Below are 20,906 nucleotides of genomic sequence, written 5' to 3' on the forward strand. Positions count from 1 at the left end.
AAGAAATGCTTGAACCCAGGAAGCAGAGGTTGCAGTGAGCTAAGAAAAAGCATGTAGGAAAAATATCCCAGCTCTGCTTCTTACTAGCTGGGGACTTTTGGGCAAGCCACTTAACCCTCTGTACCTCAGTTTCTTCAACTATAAAATAGGGATGATAAAAACAGCTCATGTGCATTCATTATGGGCAGCCACCAAACCACAGGCTTTACATGTATAAACTCATCTAAACCTTGCAACCACCATTTGAGGTGAGTGCTGTAATTCTCCTCACTTTATAAATGGAGAGATTCAGGCCCAGGAGGGATAGTGACTTGCTCAAGGCCACACAGCTTGAAATTGGGGAGCCAAAATTTGAACCCTACAAATCTAGCCCCTAAATCTGTTAACCACCAGGATGCACTGTCTATAGTATGTTGTAGAGTAATTCACTGACATACAATAGGTGCCTAATAAATGAAGATTATTGGTAAAAAATGCATTTGGGGCCAGACCATCAAAGGATGGAGTAATGGAAAACATCAGTAGGCTTGGAATCTTGTGTTTCAGTTCTACACTGCCACAAACTAGCTTTCATTACCTTGAGAAGCTTGCTTCTGATTCTTTCTCTACCAAATGAAGGGATCAGATGATTCTTTCACAAACAATAGCTGTTTAGTTCGTTATGACTTAAAGAGTGAATTCTTTTACTAGCTGATTACATAATTTGTGCTTCTCCCTTCACTGTTTAAAAAAATTAACAGAACACTTTGAAGATGTTAGTATCAAAGGAATCAGGAATGACACTTAAAATTCTAAGAGTGCCCTGTATTCATGAAAGATGCATTACATGTCAGGATGTATATTTATTTGATTTCTAAAAAGGAATGCACAACCAAATGCAAGGTATACTCATGTAGAGTTTATGGGGTTTTATTGTAATTGACATGTTCTACAATAGATTCTTTTTGTGATTATAGTTTTTGAAAACCGAACTAAACTTGAAGCTTATAACATAACCCGAAAGCCTGAGGTAGGGATAGCATAAAGAGGAGAGACAATTTTTATCTTTTCTGTTGGCCCCTGCAGATTCACTTTCCACTCTTCTCCATTAGAACATGGACTGCATCAATGGGCTCTCTCTTTCTAATGGGTTCAGCCAACTGAAGACACCAGCAAGAGGGTGGGAATCAAGAGGAGAATGAGGTGCCTATACCCCTGGGTCCCCTTTGCCTAGAAGTAGCTCTCCTTTGCCTGAATCCCCTTTGCCTACAAGTAGCTCTGTTGTTGTACTCAAGGCCTATCCAGTGGCTCTCTCCTGTGACCACAGCTTTTCCTCTCTATTTCCTACAGGCTTCTCCTTCCCTTTGCTTCTTAAGGCTAAAGGTGGTAACATCTGCCTACCACTTCTTAGCCCCTTGTTGGTTTTCTCTAATTCTTGTAAATAGTTTCTTTATTAAAATGTCCACAGTTGCCCTAATGCAATTTACCATGTGTTTCCCCATAAGGACACTGATGAAAACAATTAGAGATTCTACATCCTTGCTATAAAAGATAAAATTTGGCTACTTAATATAATAAGTATGTATTTTTTAAAACTTTGAAGCTGTTCTTTTCTATAAAGTGAAGAACTTCTACAGAATTTAGAGGCAGGAAAAGTCTTTGCCTAAATTTACCTCCTCCTTCTGTTTCCTCAGCAAGCACTCAATAACAAACCATTCTAAATCAGAACATAGAGAAAATTAGATTTGGTTCAAATGCTATTCAGCATTTCCACATTTTTTTTCCTGCAAAGATGTATAGGCTATATTCAACTATCCATTTTCTAGGAATCCATATCTATTGACTTGCTTGCAAATCATATTCAGGTCCTGTAGCAACTTTTGCATGGGGCTAATTTCTTCCTCCAGTTGTTAAAAAGAAAAGCTCCCCTCCCCCATTCACAATGGGTGACATAAGATAGGGACAATCCTCTGTTTTACCTCCAACTTTGGAATTGTATGCAACTCCAACCCCGCACTTGTGATTATTTGCTTGCATGGCAATTTCTCCTGCACATCTGGTCCCATGTCTGAGGATTGAAAAATAAGAATTATAAAACATACAGAAGAACAAACATTTGTTTTGCATATGAATGAATTAATGGGGCATAGATATATTAACTTTTTGTCAACCTGTTACTGCTTTTGTTTTTGTTTTAGATCACTATGAGATAAAACTTATGTTCAAATGAAGGGCACAAGTACTAGAACCAAAGTATGTGGTTTCAAATTCTGGCTTCTGCCATTCACTAAGGGTGTGACCTTGGGTAAGTTACTTGTCCTCAAAGACTTGGTCACATGACAAATTATATGTAAAGCACTTAGAACAGTGGATGGCAGATAGTAAGAACCCAGTAAGTGTTAACTATTGATACAATTATAAGAACTCTGACATTCAGAAACAATTTCAAAGAAATGACTTCTGCTTTGTACTTTTTGGTAGCAAAGTGGCTCCTCACTTCTCTCCCTAGTGACTGACTTGGATTAGATTATCCCTGATCAGCCTTAGTAGGATATGATAGAACAAGTCCCTATTAAGCCCTTCTCCTCTCCTCTAAATATATGCACACTAAAATATCTGAAGATTATCTGGTACCAAGAGGAGCTTGAGATATTTGCAAGACATTCTCAGCTAATTGGAAAGCCAAGATGCTCCTGAAATCCTAACTGGGGCCAGAAGCCTGAACATGATTGGTTTTGCAGTTAAGCAAAGAGAGTAATTTATGATTTCAGAGTATTTGGAAGAAAAATGCATCTTCAAAACACCAAATTCCACCATTAAAGCATCAGTTCTGAAATTCTGAGGATGATAATTGTCTTTTCCCACCACCGTCCTGACTCAGGAGGGTCAGTAAGCCAAAAGCACATTAATGTGAATTCGTTTATTTCATGATTTTGTTCTGTTGTGGAAACAACCTGTGACAGTGTGAAGGCTGTTGGTGGCTTGGAGGAGTCTACCAGATATACCAACATAGAGTGAAAGAGAGGAAGGGTTAGCTCTGAGCAATAATTTTGACCAGTTCCATTTCAGTTCTACTATACTGGCCATCTATTAATTCAGCATAGCATGGAATATAAAATTCCTAAATTGACTGGGCCCTCAAGAAGAGTTGTTTGACTTCTCTTTTTCCTAAAGTAACAAAGATTATTTTCTGGTCTTCTTCCACAAAATAAAATTCCTGCTCCTTCATGTTAATCCTGGCTAGGAATTCTAAGTCAGGACAATATAATTATCTTTAATTCAAGATCTTCCCCGATGCAGCAAACACCTGCTTCTTTTATGTATGCTAGAATTTTCCTTTTTGGGAAACTTACCCTCCTGACTTTTTGTGATTTTTTTTCAATCTTGGGGCTCCTCCTCTCAGACAGCTTTCAAGGACTGATGCAGATTATAGGGAAGAAACCCTACTCTTTCTTGGGAATCATGAGCTTTAAGTTCCATGTGAGTCATATGGGTCTTGCTCTGCCAGGCAGGATTCTATTGAAAGTGACGCCAAGCGGAGGCGAGCAGCACTAGAGATGGAAACAGAGTTCTTGATGTCCTGAGAACATATTGTTTGAGCTCTTGGATCTTGCAACATCAGAAACTAGAACATCACTTGGGTGAATATTTTTTAAATCCCTTTGTTACTTAATGTTTGAGTTAGGATTCTTTCATTTGCAACTGAAGCCGTCCTGACCACACCCATTCTCTGAGAAAAGTGTGCACATCTGAACACACAGAAGGCACCTTATGCTTTGTGGATGGATTAACGCTCTTTGTCTTAGTAGAAGGAGTAATTCAGTTGTCATCTCCGAGAAATGTACTTCCAGAAGTTACCACTGCCTTCTTATATATTTCCATGTATACAGGATGGGAGACAGGGCTCAGGTCAGCAAAAGAATCCAGCTCAAGTCTTCAGCCTGAGCCAACAGAATCAACCTGCTGACAGACATCCCCAGGATTGTGCCTTTGTCCTAAAAAATGATGCAGTGTGACAGCACCTATTATTTATCTCTCCTTGTAGATGGAGGACTATTCTCTAGTGAAAGCTGCAGGAGGATCATGGTACAAATATGTGTTGACATGTTTTCCTCCTCTTACCCTCACATTCCACCTCCAAACATTGAGAGAAAGAGAAGTGTTCCTATGTCATTCTTTATAGGCTGCAGCTCTCTTTCTTTTCTAAGTGAGGTGCTGCAGTAAAAGAACTCTCCATTATCTTAGAACAATGGTAGTAACTGGCATTTAAACAAAATGATTTGTTTAAAAATTATTCCACGAGATAGTTTAAATACTACCCTTATTTTGGTTAAAATATCCTTGTCACACTTGTTATTTAACTAGAAAAACAGTCTGTAATTGGTGTTGAAATACTGAATACAGATTTATGCCAGCTTAATAGTAAGCATTACCTGCACTGTTAAGTTTTTATTATTTAGTGATTCCTCTTTTGACTTTCAGAGTAGCATTCAAATGCAGCTTCTATTAATCTCATTTACATGGTAATGAAGAACAACAGCAATACAGATAGTTTAAAGAGATAATACTCTTGGAATTGGGATATAATACCTCTCCAATTGCTGTAAAGGCCAAGACAAAATGGGGCCATCCATTTTCCAAACCTAAGGGATTTATGTCTGACAACATGCTAGGAGGCAACTCTACTTTTTATTATACCTTCTGATAAATGATAAGGACGCCACCTTTTCGGTAGATAGTCAAGAGGATCCTGAGAGAGAATTGCTCATTATGTCATTTCCAAATAGCAGATTCTGAATTGGCTCAGAAAATTGACTTGTCTCTGCTGCTCCCATCAGATGATATTATTCTTGTCATGTTGATTTCTCACTGAAAGGAGGTCTACCTCAGTTACTAAATGAATAGCTGTGATCATTATCATCATTATCATCACCACAGCAAACACTTATTTAACTTTTTTATGTACCAGTGTCCAAGCCATATATGTATGTATGCCCAAGCCAAATATCCTTGTCGCACATGTTATTTAAGCCATAGATAGATAGATAGATAGATAGATAGATAGATAGATAGATAGACAGATAGATAGATATACACACACACATACACATATATGGCTTAAATAGCATGTGTGACAAGAATATTTTAACCAGAATAAGGGTAGTATTTAAACTATCTTGTGGAATAATTTTTAAACAAATCAATTTGTTTAAATGCTAGATAGACAGATATAGAGATAAATAATCTACCTCATTGAGTTAGAGGTTTTAAGTGAGTTTATATATATCTCATTTAATATATATACATATATATCATTTAATAGATATACATATATATCATTTAATAGATATACATATATATCATTTAATATATATACATATAAACTCACTTAAAACCTCTAACTCAATGAAGTATTATATATATTATGTAATACTTATTATGTATAAACTCACTTAATACCTCACTCTCTCTCTCTACACATATATATATATAAAATCAGTTAATACCTCTAACTCAAGGAATTAGATTCTTTTTCAAAAGATGATAAAACTTAAGCACAAAGAAGTTAAATAATTTGCTCAAGATCACCCAACTACTAAGTGGCAGATCTAAAATTTGACCTAAACTTGGCTCCCAAGTCTGCTCTTAACTGTTGGGCTATGCCATGCTTTCTCAATGCTATGTGGAAGGTTCACAGCAGGCTATGATCTGGAAGCTCAGAGCTTTCAGGCACAAAACAAATAGCATTATATGAACTTCTTCCCTGGGGCCTTGGCAGCTCCCTGAGTCAGGGAAATTTTATTTTATTATAATTGTTACATTCATATATATATAACAACTATTATAAATGCTGTGCTGTGAGATCCCCTTTGTTTTGAGGAAGGTCTGAGTGTTCCATCTCCTGACTGGAGAAACTCCAGAGAATATCAGTTCATCAAGAATTCACCCACTATGCAGCCATCACACAAGTTATCACCCACACTGGATCCTGAGGCCAGACTCAGGCTCTGCCTGGAAGGACCGTATACTGCCTAGGAAGGAGCCAGTGCCTCCATCTAAGTCACCTCAGCTGCACTCAAGTGTCTGGGAACAGATTTCCCAAGTATTTTCTTCCAAGTACTTATTACCCATTTCCTCAGGAAGTTCATTTAAGAAACATAGGGAGAAGCTACGTCGTCACCCATTTTAGGGGAAGAAAATGGAGTAGAGGCAGAGAGAAGTAGTGATTTCCCCAGGTCACCCTCTCCTCTGGGAATTGGCAAAGCCATAACTACATTACAAGGCTGTGCCCCAAAACAGTAGAAATCCCTACTGGTCCTGCATTATCCTGCTTCAGACATACAGTGAAAAGTTTGTCTGAGGGTCTGCTGTAAGCTCTCGAGACACTCTCACTTTCCTCCAAAGGTACCCCTGCCAGAGGTTCCTATTGTATTTTTACCGGAATGTTTTCACCTCTAAGGGGTATTTGCAGTTAACCCCTTTACTCAACCTCAAAGAAATAAATGGTACTGAAAGAAGTCGTATCCCTGAACTATCCACAAGCTTCCCATTCTCCCCAAGGAAGAAATAAACACCCAGAAGTTGAGGCCAAGTCCATGTGCCCCAGCCTCCCATCCTGGGCTTTGTTGGCTTTCTGGAGGGAGGACTATCCAAAGAAAGAAATAACTTTAGATCCATATTACTGCACCAGCCGCTTTGGAGTTCTGAGGGAGAATAAGGGAGGGAGGAAGGGAGAGAGTGAGAGAGAGGCAGAGAGAGAGACAGAGACAGACTTGTCTGACTCAAGTTGGGTAACAGTCCAAGAGACAGAGCCATCCAGAGAGAAGCGAGAAGCATTCATGTGACATATACCAAGAGCTATTAGATGCTTGGCTTTTTCCATCCTCACTTGTAGTAGCAAACCCTAATTTTGACCTTGGCTTTGATCATTTTGGTGCAAGTCTCTTCTGTGTAGAGAAAATGAAGAGGAAAGTTTGAATGTCTCCTTAATGTCTGTGAGAACATCGGTATGAACAAAGATGGTTTCTCCCATGGGCATGGACACTTTGAGGGTCCACATGCCTAGAGGGTGAAGTTTCTTTGGGACTAGGAGAGAAGTTGAAATTCTCTTGCCTCTGGGTCTTTCTTTCACCTCTCACTTTAGAAGATCGTGCTCTTGGCCTCTGTGGCTCTTGGCCTCTCTCACCACAGTGTGGCTTCAAGGGAGAGAGAGTTAATCTGGGAGTCGGGTGCTGTCTCCTCTCTTTCCTATGGCCTTATAGCAGCAGGAACTCTGGAGGAGACTTCCCGCTGGCTCAATGCTCTGGAGACTGTGTTGGATTCAGTGGTCAGAACTCAGAGGCATTTCTCTTGTCTGAAGTCTGGCCATGCTCTTCTGAGAGAACTGGTGAGGGTGACTGTAGCCACCGTCGGAAGTTGTGGGCATTGTTCATATCCATTTCTTTACATATATTTATTTTCATGACTAACATAAAGCATGTTGCTAAGAGTAAAAGATTCATAGAGGAATTGATGGGAGGGATGGGCTTAAAGTGTGTACTCTTTATGTCTCAAACATTCTTTCTAAAGCTACAACAATTCAGTAACATTTGAGAGGAGAATTTCATAATGTAAGAAGTTTAATGAAAATATGGTTCTATAAACTAAAGGGAATATAAAAATAGAAACTTTGGTTTCTGTTTTAAAAGCAACAAAATATTGTCGTATGGATGTTGTGCATTAACATTTTCTGAGCGCTGAAATGTGGATGAAATGTATGGCATAATTTTCTCAAACAAGATAAAAGCATTGTAAAGTACTTTATTTCACCCAATTGCACATTTACTCACTTGTTCTCATTTGTGGGATCATATCGGGGAAATGGATCATGGTCATTATCATTAAAATCATAGCTAGCCTCTGGATCCTAAAGAAACAACAAAAAACAACACTGTGACATCATAAAAAAAAAAGCATCACTTCCGAAGGTATCCTATACCTTCCCATCCTGGCTGATAGCTCAAAAGCCTGCATTTTAGTGTTTCTGACCGAGTCACTGAATATTTATTATACCCACAAACCAGGCAGACATGATGAACACAACCAGCATTCAATTCTCAGTGAATGTTACCAAGCCTATGGTTTACAGACACTCATAGGATATTGGAGCTGGAAGGAATTAGTTTACTTAGTTCAGTCACCTCAGTTTTCAGATGAGAAAATTGAGGCCCAGAGAAGTTAAATGACTTCCCTAAGGCCATAAAGCTAGTTAGTGATACTTTGACACTCATCTCTCTCATGAATATAGGTGCAAAGAGGTGGCTGGAGATGGGACTCAGGTCCATGGTGTTCTCCTTCAGCCTCCCAGGCACACTAAATAAACATAATTTAATTCGAGAGAGGGTGTTCGAAATTCAAGACAAGCTTCCAGGTTCCACTCCTTTTTCCAACCCCATAGCTACACTTAAACGCCTTCCACATACCATTACTGTTACTTTTCAATGCTTTCCGTATATTTCAATCATTCCTAATTTCTACTCTGTGCTACTATTTGTCCTTCTCTTTTCCTTAGCTCGTTAGCTTGGCATTATAGCCGGGGAATGTTTGATAGGTGGAAAGGATGAGAGAAAAACAAGGGATAATCTTAAAGATGAAACACCAGCCTCCTGATCTAAAGACCTAAGATATATGATGGTGTTCATATTATATTATAAACTTCGTAAACAATGAAACAAATTGTTTTTTTATTTATTTTCCCATTTCTAGAAAACTTTTCCTTTCTCAGCTTGGCATAGGTGCATTGTGTATTATTCACTTTGGATTTGCATGGAAGAAATCACATTTATATAATTTTACAATGTCAGGGATATAGACTCATAAAAGAGGTGAGAAGGGAAACTGTGGAAATGATCTCAGGCAAGGGGCTTAATTTGATTACTTTAATGCCCCCAAACACTGAGCAACTCAAAGTCATTGGATTTTGGTAACTTAATTGGTATAGGCACTGCCCCTCCTTCTCCCAACACATATACTTTTGAGCAATTTTTGATCCCACTGAATTATTTCAGTGCCTACTGGTACAAAATAAATTCATATAAGCTAGTGGGAAGTAGGAGAAGGGACAAAACCTTGGCCCATAATCCCAGGGACTGACACCACAGCAGCATCCCCTTGAAAAGAAGGAAAGCCCTAACTGTGCGTCTGCACAGACAGCTCCCTAAGTCAGTCATGAGAAGGCACACACTTACATAGTTGGCATAAATGTCCGTGTGATTCCACTCCAAACCATCATCCAGTACGGTGATAACAACTCCTTTGCCTGTAATGCCTTTTTGCCAAACAGGTATCACATGAAGGTCCAGCTTGGGCAGGGCTGCCGTCATCCTGGTATCTTGCTGGTAAAGAAAAACAAAGAAGCATTTGTAAAGTCATAATTAGCTTGCTACAAAATGAGCACTTAAGTTCCAGCCTGGAGACCCATCTTTCTTTTTCCTTGGGTCACTCTACTCTTTAGAAGAAGCCAATTCGGTGAAATGAAAAAACAAAGTTGAGAGTAGGGCCAAATGAACCCCCAGAGTGCTGCTCTTCTCCCAATTGTCCCAAATGGACATCACTTGAAAAGATGAATCACCTGTGCTCCTTCTCTTTGAACTACGTGGCTTTGAAGAATTTTATCCCTAAATGTCTTTCATTTATAATAACATGCTCAACCCTTTCATCTACGGAAGGTCTATTTGATAGTCGATGTTTTCATCTCCCCCCAAATCCTGATTCTCCATTGCCACATTGAGCTCTCATTATATTGCCTAGTGCATAGCCATTCATGAATGTTTTAGAATTTTTCATCTAAAAGAAAAAGCAGAACCTGGAATGCTCAGGAGACTTGATTGCCTCAGGAATTGCAATGTAATTGCCTATTTTTAAGTATGAGTGATTCAGGGGGTAAGTATCTGTGAGAGGAGATTCAGGGTTTTCCTTTTCAAATACATTTTCTGATAGTCAGTGTGTGGGACTGTACAGGAGATAAGTTGGGTAGCAAGAGAACACAGATACAAGCACATTTCTAAGCCTGTGAGAGAGAGACAGTAAAAGAATGCCAGGTACCTGGTGAAAGGGTCAATAAGAAATCTATAAATAACCACAATCAAAAGTGTCAGTGAAGGAACTGCCCTCTTGCTGTTGTGCCCTCCTCCCCATAAAGAGGTTGGGGGAGTGGGGTGACAAGTATTTATCAGGCTGGTATGAAGCTGAATCACAGGAGGCTGGAACTGTTTGGCCAACAGACTGTTGGCCAAAGTCAGAGAAGAAGGCCTTTATGTCAGTTGTAGGAGCAATTTTAGACTGTAGTTGTTAAGAGTATAGACTCTGGAGTCATGAATTATGGTCCCACCACTAGCAGCCATGGATTTTGGCAAATTATTCTACTTTCCAATATCTCTGTTTTTCCGTCTGTTAAATGAGCATAAGTACTATTTCTACAACACAGATAATCATGAGAACAAAATGAATTAATTCATATCAAACATTTTAGAATAGTGTTCGTCACACAGGAAATGCACAACAAGTGTTAACTGATAAGTCTCTTCTGCTGCAATGAGCAAATACTTAAGATAGTGGCAAGAGGCCGGGTGCGGTGGCTCATGCCTGTAATACCAGCACTGTGGGAGGCCGAGGCGGGTGGATCACCCGAGGTCAGGAGTTTGAGACCAGCCTGACCAATGTGACAAAACCCTGTCTCTATTTAAAATACAAAAATTAGCTGGGCATGGTGGCGGGCATCTGTAATCCAAGCTACTCCAGAGGCTGAAGTAGGAGAATCGCTTGAAGCCGGGAGGCAGAGGTTGCAGTGAACTGAAATCACGCCATTGCACTCCAGCCTGGGCAACAAGAGCAAAGCTCTGTCCAAAAAAAAAGAAAAAGAAAGAAAGAAAGGGAGGAAGGAAGGAAGGAAGGAAGGAAGGAAGAGAAGGAAGGAAGGAAGGAAGGAAGGAAGGAAAGAAAGAAAGAAAGAAAGAAAGAAAGAAAGAAAGAAAGAAAGAAAGAAAGAAAGAGAAAGAGAGAAGATAGTGTCATAAGAAACTGATCCCCTTTTCCATCCATTATGCAACAAAAGTATCTAAGTCTTAGCTTGTGTTTTTCAAGAGAAATAATCTTTTATAACATTCTCACAACAAATCCTTCTACTAGCCTATATTACTACCATACAGACATAACATTAAACAGAAGAGAGGACACCCTGCAGGTAGACAGCAACACTTAACAATTTCTCCACTCAAGGATTTGGTAACTATCTTAAAGGTAGAATGGTTTGCAAGTTCAGACATTTGCAATAGACTTTTCTTGTGTTCCTTCTTTTCGCCTCTTTCAGAGATTCTCATCTGTGTCATATAAGAATTGTCATTCAGGGTTGTATATGCCAAATTATGTTCACTACACTCTGTGAGTGCTTTAAATAGTTCTAAAGAATAACTTTAACCAAATGAGATTTTTGCCATAAGTACTGTTTTTGGAACCCCTAACCTGCAAGACATGATTTTTCTGCACTTACCCCAAATAAACTTAAGAAGACAAAAAATACAACCTATTTTTTCACAGCAGCTAAAGGTAACTGTTTCCGACATCCTTACTCAGTAAAACAGAAGAGACAGATCAAGGAGGTCCCATCAGCCCTAATCTCCAGATAAGATAGCTTCCTATGAAATCCTCCATCATAAAATAAAATAAAAAAAAAAAAAAAAATTCTTGTTGCAAATGTAACAATATAAAGAAGTCAGGTCCCAGATGCCACCCACACAGTCCTTCTGTATGTACTTACCAAGTACCATTGCTGATTCCACATGGGATCATTGAAGAGATTTTGTGCTGAGTCCTTTATAGCTGAACGTTTGGTTCTTTCTTTTTCATACTGTTGTTCAGCCCATATCACCTACAAGGATTTTTATAGCAAGAAAATAAAAAGTCAAATATCTACCTCTGTATCTTTCCTCTAACTATCTCCAGTACCCTTCCTAGCAGAGTTCAGGCAGCTCTGCAATATTTTCATTTGACTACAGATCAAACTGGCACCTCAGAGAGAAGAAGGGATTGCCCACTAGGGAGATGAACATTTCCTCTATTACAGTAAAGTGCACCTTTAGGGGGAGGAGAAGCAGTCAGTGAAATGATAATTCCCTCAAATTATTTACATTGTGGTTTCAGTGGAAGCAAAAGTTCAGTCTGCTTTCATCAGCAAATGGACCATAATACTCATTTTTATATTGAGGTTTCAGGGCTCCATGGCTGAAAATTTGTCTGCTTTTATGGATTAAGTCAACAAGCCAAGAGACTGCTGTTATAATGCTCTTATAGATTAATTTCTCTTTCTTTACGTACAAAAGGTAGAAATTGCAAATATTTTATAAAGTAAGAATGGCGTTGTATCCATGCAAATGTGCAACTATCCCTCCCCTGTGCTTCGACCTCTGCTTAAAAGTACTTAATATGAGAAACATATCCTGGGTGATGAATAGCACTACTGACCACGCACACTTACCATTAATTCAGTCTCATGTATTATGCAAAGAGATCTGACAATATGAAAATTACCTGGCCCATATTTACAGCATAATCCTATTATACTTGAAGCCCTAAGAGAGTGAGGGACTGCCTTGTAGTTATATTCATTATAAGATAATTCTATACTCTTATTTTTCTTGGCAACATGACTATTTCATACCCCAAACACATCTTTTCTGCTCAGTGCATGATGACAATTCAGTGTGTGGTGGAATATTGTTAATGTGAGAGTACTCATGAATCAGCTCCAAAAATAAAAACTGAAAAATAATTTGCAACTGAAGGATAAAACCATCCACTAAGACTGCCCTGAATTTTCAATTAAAAATGTACTGCAAACCTATTAAAAATAATGGGAAGAACTTGAAAGCTAGAAATTAGTCACTATGATTTATTTTTAAAGTGCTTGTATTTTCAAGCTTGATTGTTTTGGCTTAAAATACCTCAATGCTTGGAATGCTGCCCATCATCTGAGTTGATCTCTGGAAGCTGACTTCTAGGGCATAAGTACTAATCTTTGAGGTAGAGGGTCACTTACACTTGGAGATTTTATTAATAGACTTGTAAAGATAGACTATTGCTGCATTTCACAGAGCTGATTTGAAAGAATATTATCTTCCATCAAAAAAGAGCAATAAAATGAAAACCAAGAGCAATTTTTTAGAAATGGGATACAAGAGGAGGCACTCTGCCATCTGATCAGATAAACATCCAATTGTAGAAAACAGTGTTATGATTAATGTCATTAACTCAGAATCACATATTAATCTCTAGAAGAGCAGGCTGAATGGAATAGAGGAAAATTGGTACTGTCTTTCTATTATGCATAATAGATATCATGTACTTAATTATAAATAATTTGATCTGGAAAGAGCATTAAAGATCATCTACTTCAACCTTCCAATGCAAGTTTCTATGGTTCTAGACTGCTTCCTAAAATAAAATTATTCTTGGCCTAACTTTTTACAAAGTTATACCTGTGCTGGAGACTAAATTCTTAGCTTTTTTCCATAAATGTCTTGAGATTCCCCGAAAAAATCAGCTATCAAGGGGATGTATAAAGAGTAGAATGGGCCATCTTCATTTTCATGAGATACTTTTAGTAAGAAGAACAGTTAGGTATGCTCTATTCTGTCCAATTTTCTCCTATGAAAATGAGAAGACAGGTCAGTTTGACTTCAATGTGCATTAATGGGCATGCAGTTTGGGCATGCATTTAGGCAAAGAAGGAAATCTCTCTCCTGCTTAGCCGGGAGACTAAGCCTAGCCAGAGTGCTGGAAGTTGTTCTGCTTTTCAGAGCCCACACGCAATGAGCCATCTGCCTTGAAGTGAGTAAGGGAAGACCTCAGTGGACAAGAAACTTCTGTAATAAGGTCCAGGGCCTCTGATTTGGTCTTCCACATCAAGCAATAACTTGACAAGAGCTAGCAATGGGTGTAGATGAGCTATCGGGTCACTGTCCGTGGTCCCTACACAGCATTGTTTGTCAGGATGTGGTTGTTTCTTTTATATTCCAACACTGGTGACCCAGGTCATTCCCATTCCCCACCCTCATAATTTGTCCTTTTTCTTCTCCTTTTTAAAATGCTATCCATTTCAGAATGAATAAAACAGCAAATTATCTTACAGGCCCATGAATTCCATCTACTTTCAACAGTTCTATCACCTGTCATATATATATATATATTTCTGTCATATATATGTCAAATATATTTATTTATTTCTGCCTCATATATACATAGATCTACATATATGTATATACACATACATATATACATATATATACATATATGTATATACACATACATATATACATATATATACATATATGTATATACACATACATATATACATATATACATACATATATAAGTATATATATACACACATATATACACATATATTTTTTGCCCCCCCGGGAAGTTGAAAGCATTTTTTTTTTTTTTTGAGACAAAGTCTCGCTCTATCTCCCAGGCTGGAGTGCAGTGGCCCGATCTCCACTCACTGCAAGCTCCGCCTCCCGGGTTCACGCCATTGTCCTGCCTCAGCCTCCGGAGTAGCTGGGACTACAGGCGCCCGCCGTCGCGCCCGGCTAATTTTTTGTATTTTTAGTAGAGACGGGGTTTCACCGTTGTCTCGATCTCCTGACCTTGTGATCCGCCCGCCTCGGCCTCCCAAAGTGCTGGGATTACAGGCGTGAGCCACCGCGCCCGGCCGGGAAGTTGAAAGGATGTTTTTAATTCTCTTACCAAGAGGATCTCTCACCATAATTCTCCAGGGTGTCCTAGGTAACAAAAATCATGTACACAGATATCAAGATATCAGTGTAAATTGGAATCAGGATAAATTTCTTCCAGTATGGCATATCCTTAAGAAAAGGCAACACTGTATGAAAATTACAATACTCCCAACATAGTCAACATTGTCTAATATATTTGTTCACCTTGAAAATAGACTTCAAAATCAATAGGTACATTAGCTATGTATTCAAATTGCCTCTACCTTATTTACCTGTATTTATTCTGTACATTTTCTGCTGTTACCTAATCACTGAACCAAGATACAAACTAGGATGAAAAGAGATCAGATGGTTTGGATCCAACAATAGAATATTTATGGAAACATTTGTCTCATGAAGACATGGATTTACAGTTCTCTCATAAACACTAGCTCCCTATACAGCAAAACCAAATAGAAATAACAGACCTTTTTTTTTCAGTTATGCTGAAATGTTATTGAAAGTAAGGCTCATGTATTTCTTTGAGCCCATATTGGTATTAAAATGTTTGGTACATAATAGGAACCTAGTAAAAGGTTGTTGATTGATTGTATTGTCAAACATTTTTATTAGTGCTGCCCCCTCATTTTAAACATTCACTTTCATGCTCTTAGACTGAATTTGTGAGTGTACATATAAAATTAACTTTAGATGTATATGTAATTATATAATTAAAGTGCATATATATGTGTAAAATTAACTTTAGCTCAACCAATTCAACCCAATCTTGTTATTATTATGTGCAATTATAATTTTATGGAAAGAAATTAGAAACATTACTGATAAACAATCTTGGTCACAATAAAAAAGAACCACATTTGCAAAATGCTTCTGTTCTTATTAGAAAACATAAAGAAAGCAGGTAAGTTAGAGTATTGGTTTGAAGACAAATGTACAGCACTTACACGATCATCATCAGATAATCTCTTAGTGATATGAAAGGCACTCCTTCGAGACCTTCTGGGGTGGTTTTTATGTTTGAATAAGTAGTGATTTTCAAGTGAACCAATCTATAAAAGGAAAGAAATAAAATAAATATCCACTTTCCCAAACAAGTATATATGGACTAGTTTAAAACTCAGCTAACTTAGAGGTAGGCCACTTTTATTAAGCCCATTCCTTGTATCTGAAGTTAATATTTTTCTTTTCTTTTTTTAACTTTTATTTTAAGTTCAGGGGTACAAGTACAAATTTGTTACATAGGCAAACTTATGTCATGGGTTTTTTTTGTTTGTTTTTTGTTTTTGTACAGATTATTTCATCACCCAGGTATTAAGCCTAATACCCGTTAGTTATTTTTCCTGATCCCTTCCCTTCTCCCACCCTCCACCTGCCAAAAGGCCCCAGTATGTGCTGTTCCCCTCTATGTATTTACGTGTTCTCATCATTTAGCTCTCACCTTTGAGTGAGAACATGCAGTATTTGGTTTTCTGTTCCTGTGTTAGTTTGCCAACAATAATGGCCTCCAGCCTCATCCACATTCTTCATGAAGAAGGCGCTGGTAGAGGTCTTAAGATGACCCTCAGAATATTATTGCTTGAGCTCACAGTATACTCGCTAGCTCACAGTAGGAGACTAGTGATGCTTCTATTTTACACACATTGGAGGAAATACATGTTTTTTTGTGTGTGACAATATCATATTAAAATGCTCATTTGATCAAATATATCTGTTCAAAGAACAATTATTTGTGGTAAGCAGGCAAACACCTGGGATACTATCTATGGTCAGTGCCACTTTCCACTAAAATAAATTATCGTTTTTATAAAAAGTCGTCATTGAATTCATAGTGATGAATTGTTATTAGCCACTATTAGTGATCATTTGATTTCCCACTAATTCAAGGCTTTCAGAAAAGCACATGCTACATTTAGGGCAGGTGTTCCACTTAAGAGTGTGTATACTTCTCTGGGTAGCTATTGACACCTTTGGTTCATTTAGAACTATATTCATTATCCTTTTGAGCTAGTCTCCCTTTACTCAGCACTAAATATGAAGCTACCAAATCCTCTAGATAACCCTACATTTTAAAAATTAAGAAACAAAAAATTGACAACAGTATATTACTGAAGAAACACGTTCTTTAAATTGGTGATTCTCATCACCTAGAGAATTTTAAAATAGAGAAGCTTAGGCCCTGCTCCAAGCCTGAATCTCAGTGAATCTTCCTGTAAGCTGTGGATGGAATTGGGGAGAGAAATCAGCAGCCATAGGAAAAGATCACCAGTGCTTAGCTCTGTTTATTCTGCTGTCAACTAGTTTTTCTTCTTGTCACTATCTTAATCCAAGCTTTATCCTGAGGCAATAAGGTACCCAATATAGTAATGCTAAATTCATGTAATTTTAGTAATATTAAACAAAAAGAGAAATAAGCAGAACCAGGAACGTGCTATCAGTCTTCTACAAATAATTATTATTCTAATAAAATAATTTTTGTTAAGTTTGTTTTAAAACTTTTGTTAGTAATGCCATTTTAACTAAAAATGGATAGAGGAAAGATAGCATTGTAAATCACATATAAATATGGATGGTTTTTCCCCACTATTTGTTAATGCTTTTGTGACTATGCTATCCCTTACCCAAAGATCCTCCCAAGAAGGATGATGTATTGTTTTTTAGTATTAAGATTTCTGTTTATTTGTTTTGAAAAGCAATTTTCACATTGAATGGTCTAGGTTTAGATACATGCCTAGAGCTAACAGGTGGGAAAAAGAAGAGAGATTTCGTTTTTGCTGTCTTCTCCATTCTCCTCCTACACAGTTACCAGTGCTATTTAGCCTTTTGGTAGCTGCTCAAGGAATACACAATTAAATCCCCAGTGTCTACCCCTATAGGACATACATAATTTTTATGATGCCCACAGTATTCACCAGCACAATGTCATCTGCTACTCATGCTCTCTTTGGGTCTCAAAAATTCCTAATAATTGCGTGCGATTCCCAGACTTACTACTAAACTGTATTATGTCTCACTGTTTTCCCACAAGCTGTTTTCCATGCCTAGACTGTCTTCTCCAATCTCATTATGTTCTCCTGGCAATCTCTGACTCCTCTTCCCCGTGCAAATGTTTCCTCCTTTGGGCAGTTTTCATTCACCCCTCTCAAATTCCCTACTACTTTCATTCCTTCAACCAATGAATATTGAGACTTCAAGAACAACTTTTATTATTACACAAATTACAATCAGTTGCAATCATTAATCTCTAAGCTAGTCTCCTCTAGATTCTTGATTACTTGAGAGCGTTTTTTTCCCTCCTCTTATTCCTTAGCCCCTAACACGGAGCCTGGCACGAGGGCAAGGGCTGGCCAAAATCAAAAGACTCATCTGCTGCTGGGACACCAGGAAGCCAATCTGCATAGATTTTCCTGCCGGGCATTTCAAAGACAATTTGGTTTATAAAGTTGAGAATGAAGCCTCCAGCAAGAGCAGGAGAATTCCCCAGCGGGTTCGGTCTACAGAATCGCCAAAGCCCCCGCCGATTACTCATCCGTGACTCCAGCGGCGTCTCAACCACCACCTCCAGAAAAAACGCGCCAAAATGTTTTACAACTCCCTCCTCCCACGCTTCAGTGCAGACCAACTTCCCAAGCAGGGGGCTAGGGCTTGATTCTGAGCCAAGGAAAGGACAGCTCTAGCTTAGAAGTCACACTCCCTAGGGTCCCCTCGGAATCGCTCAGCTATTAGCAGTCTCCCACTTAATGTCTTGACGCTCACTCACCTCCAACCAGCTACCTATTGACCAAGCCTTCACTTGGACAGGCAACAATAAGCTGAAATTCCCGGGAAAACGATTACGTACTTAGCTGAAGAACAAGAAATAAATAGATCCCTTTCCCACAGTCAGTTCGGCATCTCGACCCTGCAGTGGGGCTGGTCGGGCAAAGTTATGAAGCTTGGACTTTGTAAGTTCCCAGTGAAAATCCGGAGCTCCCCAGAGGGGTACGGAGATAGATGGTCCCGTGTCTCTCACCCACCATTTCTCCCCCAGCTTCCCAGGCTACTCCGCGGCCTCCCAACCTCCTGGTCGCCAGTCCCAGCAGCTGGCACTCTTCAAATGCCCTGGGCGTGCCCTTACAGGCTGCCAGGGCGGACAGCCCCAAGCCTGCTTAGCCCCTTGCATCAGGACTTGGATCTGATGCTGCCATATTGAAAAGAAGGCAACAGCCGGCTCCTGACGCAGACCGCCTCAGTCCCGGGGGATGGAGCGCACTGATTCTCCCGGGGGCGCTTGGTTGGTAAGAGCTTGAGTGCATCTCAAGTTCTCTGAACAAGCGTGGAGGGATTTTTCTTCCAAACCGCGCGGGAATGGATTTCAATTCTAGAGCGGCCAACAGTAAGCCTAAGCCCTACCCAGCTGCAGTGGCTTCCTTCTGCTTGGCTGCGCCCAGCCCAAACAGTAAATAATGCTAGCTTTCTCTCTCTCCAAGCGCGCCAGGGGCTAGAGCGGGAGCAGCTCCTTGTTCTTTGCTACACTGGGCTCCGGAGAGTGCAACCTGGGGCTCCCACTTGGAAGACCGCGCTCCAGTCCCGCCAGTCCCCTGGGGCCCCAGAAAGTTTCTTGAAAGTGGAAACTCTTACCTGACCCAAAAGGTCATAACCCAGCTCCTCGGCGATGGCCGAGGCTGCTTCCGGGCCCCCGGGGATCTCCGCTGCCCATTCATTAACAAATTGTCTTTTCGCTTTTGCACTGTTCAGTGCACACCAAGCGCAAAAGAGGGCGAAAGCAGTGCACTGCAGAGTCCAGGCTCTTCGCTCCATGGCTCACACACTCGCTTCAACACGAGTGGGAAGGGAGAGGAAAAAGAAACAAGATAGGAGAAAAGCCAGAGAGACTCCCCCTTCCCACCCTCGGGCTCTGGACCACTCCTGGCTCCTGGTTGCTCTGCGAAGAGCTAGGAGGAGCGCGAGGAGAGGCTGGGCGGCTGCGAGCGCTCAGTGAAGCGCTTCGGTCTCCAGGCTGAGTGGAGCCCCAGCCCTTCCCAGCCAGAATGGAAATGAGTGTTTACACGTCAAATCGACGAAAGCCATCTCTTGACGTCAGATCTACCTGGACTAAGATCTGAATGGTATTCCCGGCGGGGCGGAGAAGCGGCTAAAATAAGCAGCCAGGGATTAGGAAAAGGAAGGAACTGTTTGCTGGGATCAGTTAAGTCTGCTCCTTGTCAGCTCATAAATTTTGTACCGTGAGAAACATCTTCACTTTTCATAAAGAAGTGCCCCATTTGAATATAACTACCAAGAATAAAAGGCTGGGAGTGCTTTCCCACCCTTCCATCCATTTTCTCTGTATTTATTATCTCATGTGTGTGGCAGGGAGGGGGGAGGCGATAGGATTCTTATAATGGCCTTTTGGGTATCAGCACCTGCTATGAAGAACAAGACTCTTAGGTCTTTCAAATCAGAGAGAGGCTAGGAGGGTAAGGAGAAGAAGGGAAGCTACTACTGCCCAAATTCTGTTCTAAATTGTCTAAGAAAATGAGCATGTCTCCAAGACAATGTTAAAGCAATACTTTTAAAAATGAATTTTTAACCATTCGAACACTTTAGTTTACAGGTTTACTTCCTCCTCCCCTTTGTTTCTCAACCTCAGTAAAACGATATCAATAATTATACTCCCATATTGCAAAGCCAGCACCACTACCACCTTTTACGGTGTTTATCAGTAAAATGATTAATCATGTGATTTTTAAAAAAACATTTTTAAGAATTTGTCAACAAGGGGATCTAGGGTCCCAAAAGCTGTTGTGTTGATTCAGGGAGGGAAAGAGCAGTTTTTATTTACCTCGACTTTCCATTTTGCCTCAGTAGAGCTCTTCACTTTGGTGCTGAGCTGGAACTGTGCCATTACTTTCCCATAAAATGCACAATGCCTCTTTGTGGAAAAATGGTTTCCTGTGGGAGGAGAGCAAGCAAACATCTAAATGAATTCTCCACCCCTCACCCTAGGGAAGTGAGTTCAGTCTCCCAAGGTGGAGCCTATTCTAACCCTGAGGGATTGAACCTGGCGGGAGATACCAGTGCCTGGTATTCAGCACCGAGGTCTGGACAGCGACACGCGCAGGACTGCAGCAGGAGCTGCTCTGTCTTCTGACCACCAAAGACGTCCTGTCTTCT

At 39.7% G+C, this 20,906-nt stretch overlaps 1 protein-coding gene across 1 annotated transcript in view; it reads right to left on the minus strand.

The window, feature by feature from the left end:
* PCSK1 (proprotein convertase subtilisin/kexin type 1) overlaps positions 1–20,323 on the minus strand; it is a 43,163-nt gene extending 22,840 nt beyond the window's left edge. Inside the window, exons 1-6 of the mRNA XM_003899941.5 lie at positions 19,371–20,323; positions 15,698–15,802; positions 11,774–11,884; positions 9,207–9,353; positions 7,809–7,885; positions 1,959–2,047 (exon numbers count right to left, since the gene is read on the minus strand). Of these exons, the coding sequence (XP_003899990.2) occupies positions 1,959–2,047; positions 7,809–7,885; positions 9,207–9,353; positions 11,774–11,884; positions 15,698–15,802; positions 19,371–19,550 (709 nt within the window). The 5' untranslated portion in view covers positions 19,551–20,323. The remainder of the gene's footprint in view (positions 1–1,958; positions 2,048–7,808; positions 7,886–9,206; positions 9,354–11,773; positions 11,885–15,697; positions 15,803–19,370) is intronic.
* Positions 20,324–20,906: the final 583 nt, after the last annotated feature.

This window comes from Papio anubis, chromosome 5, assembly GCF_008728515.1.
Source record: "Papio anubis isolate 15944 chromosome 5, Panubis1.0, whole genome shotgun sequence".
Taxonomy (NCBI): domain Eukaryota; kingdom Metazoa; phylum Chordata; class Mammalia; order Primates; family Cercopithecidae; genus Papio; species Papio anubis.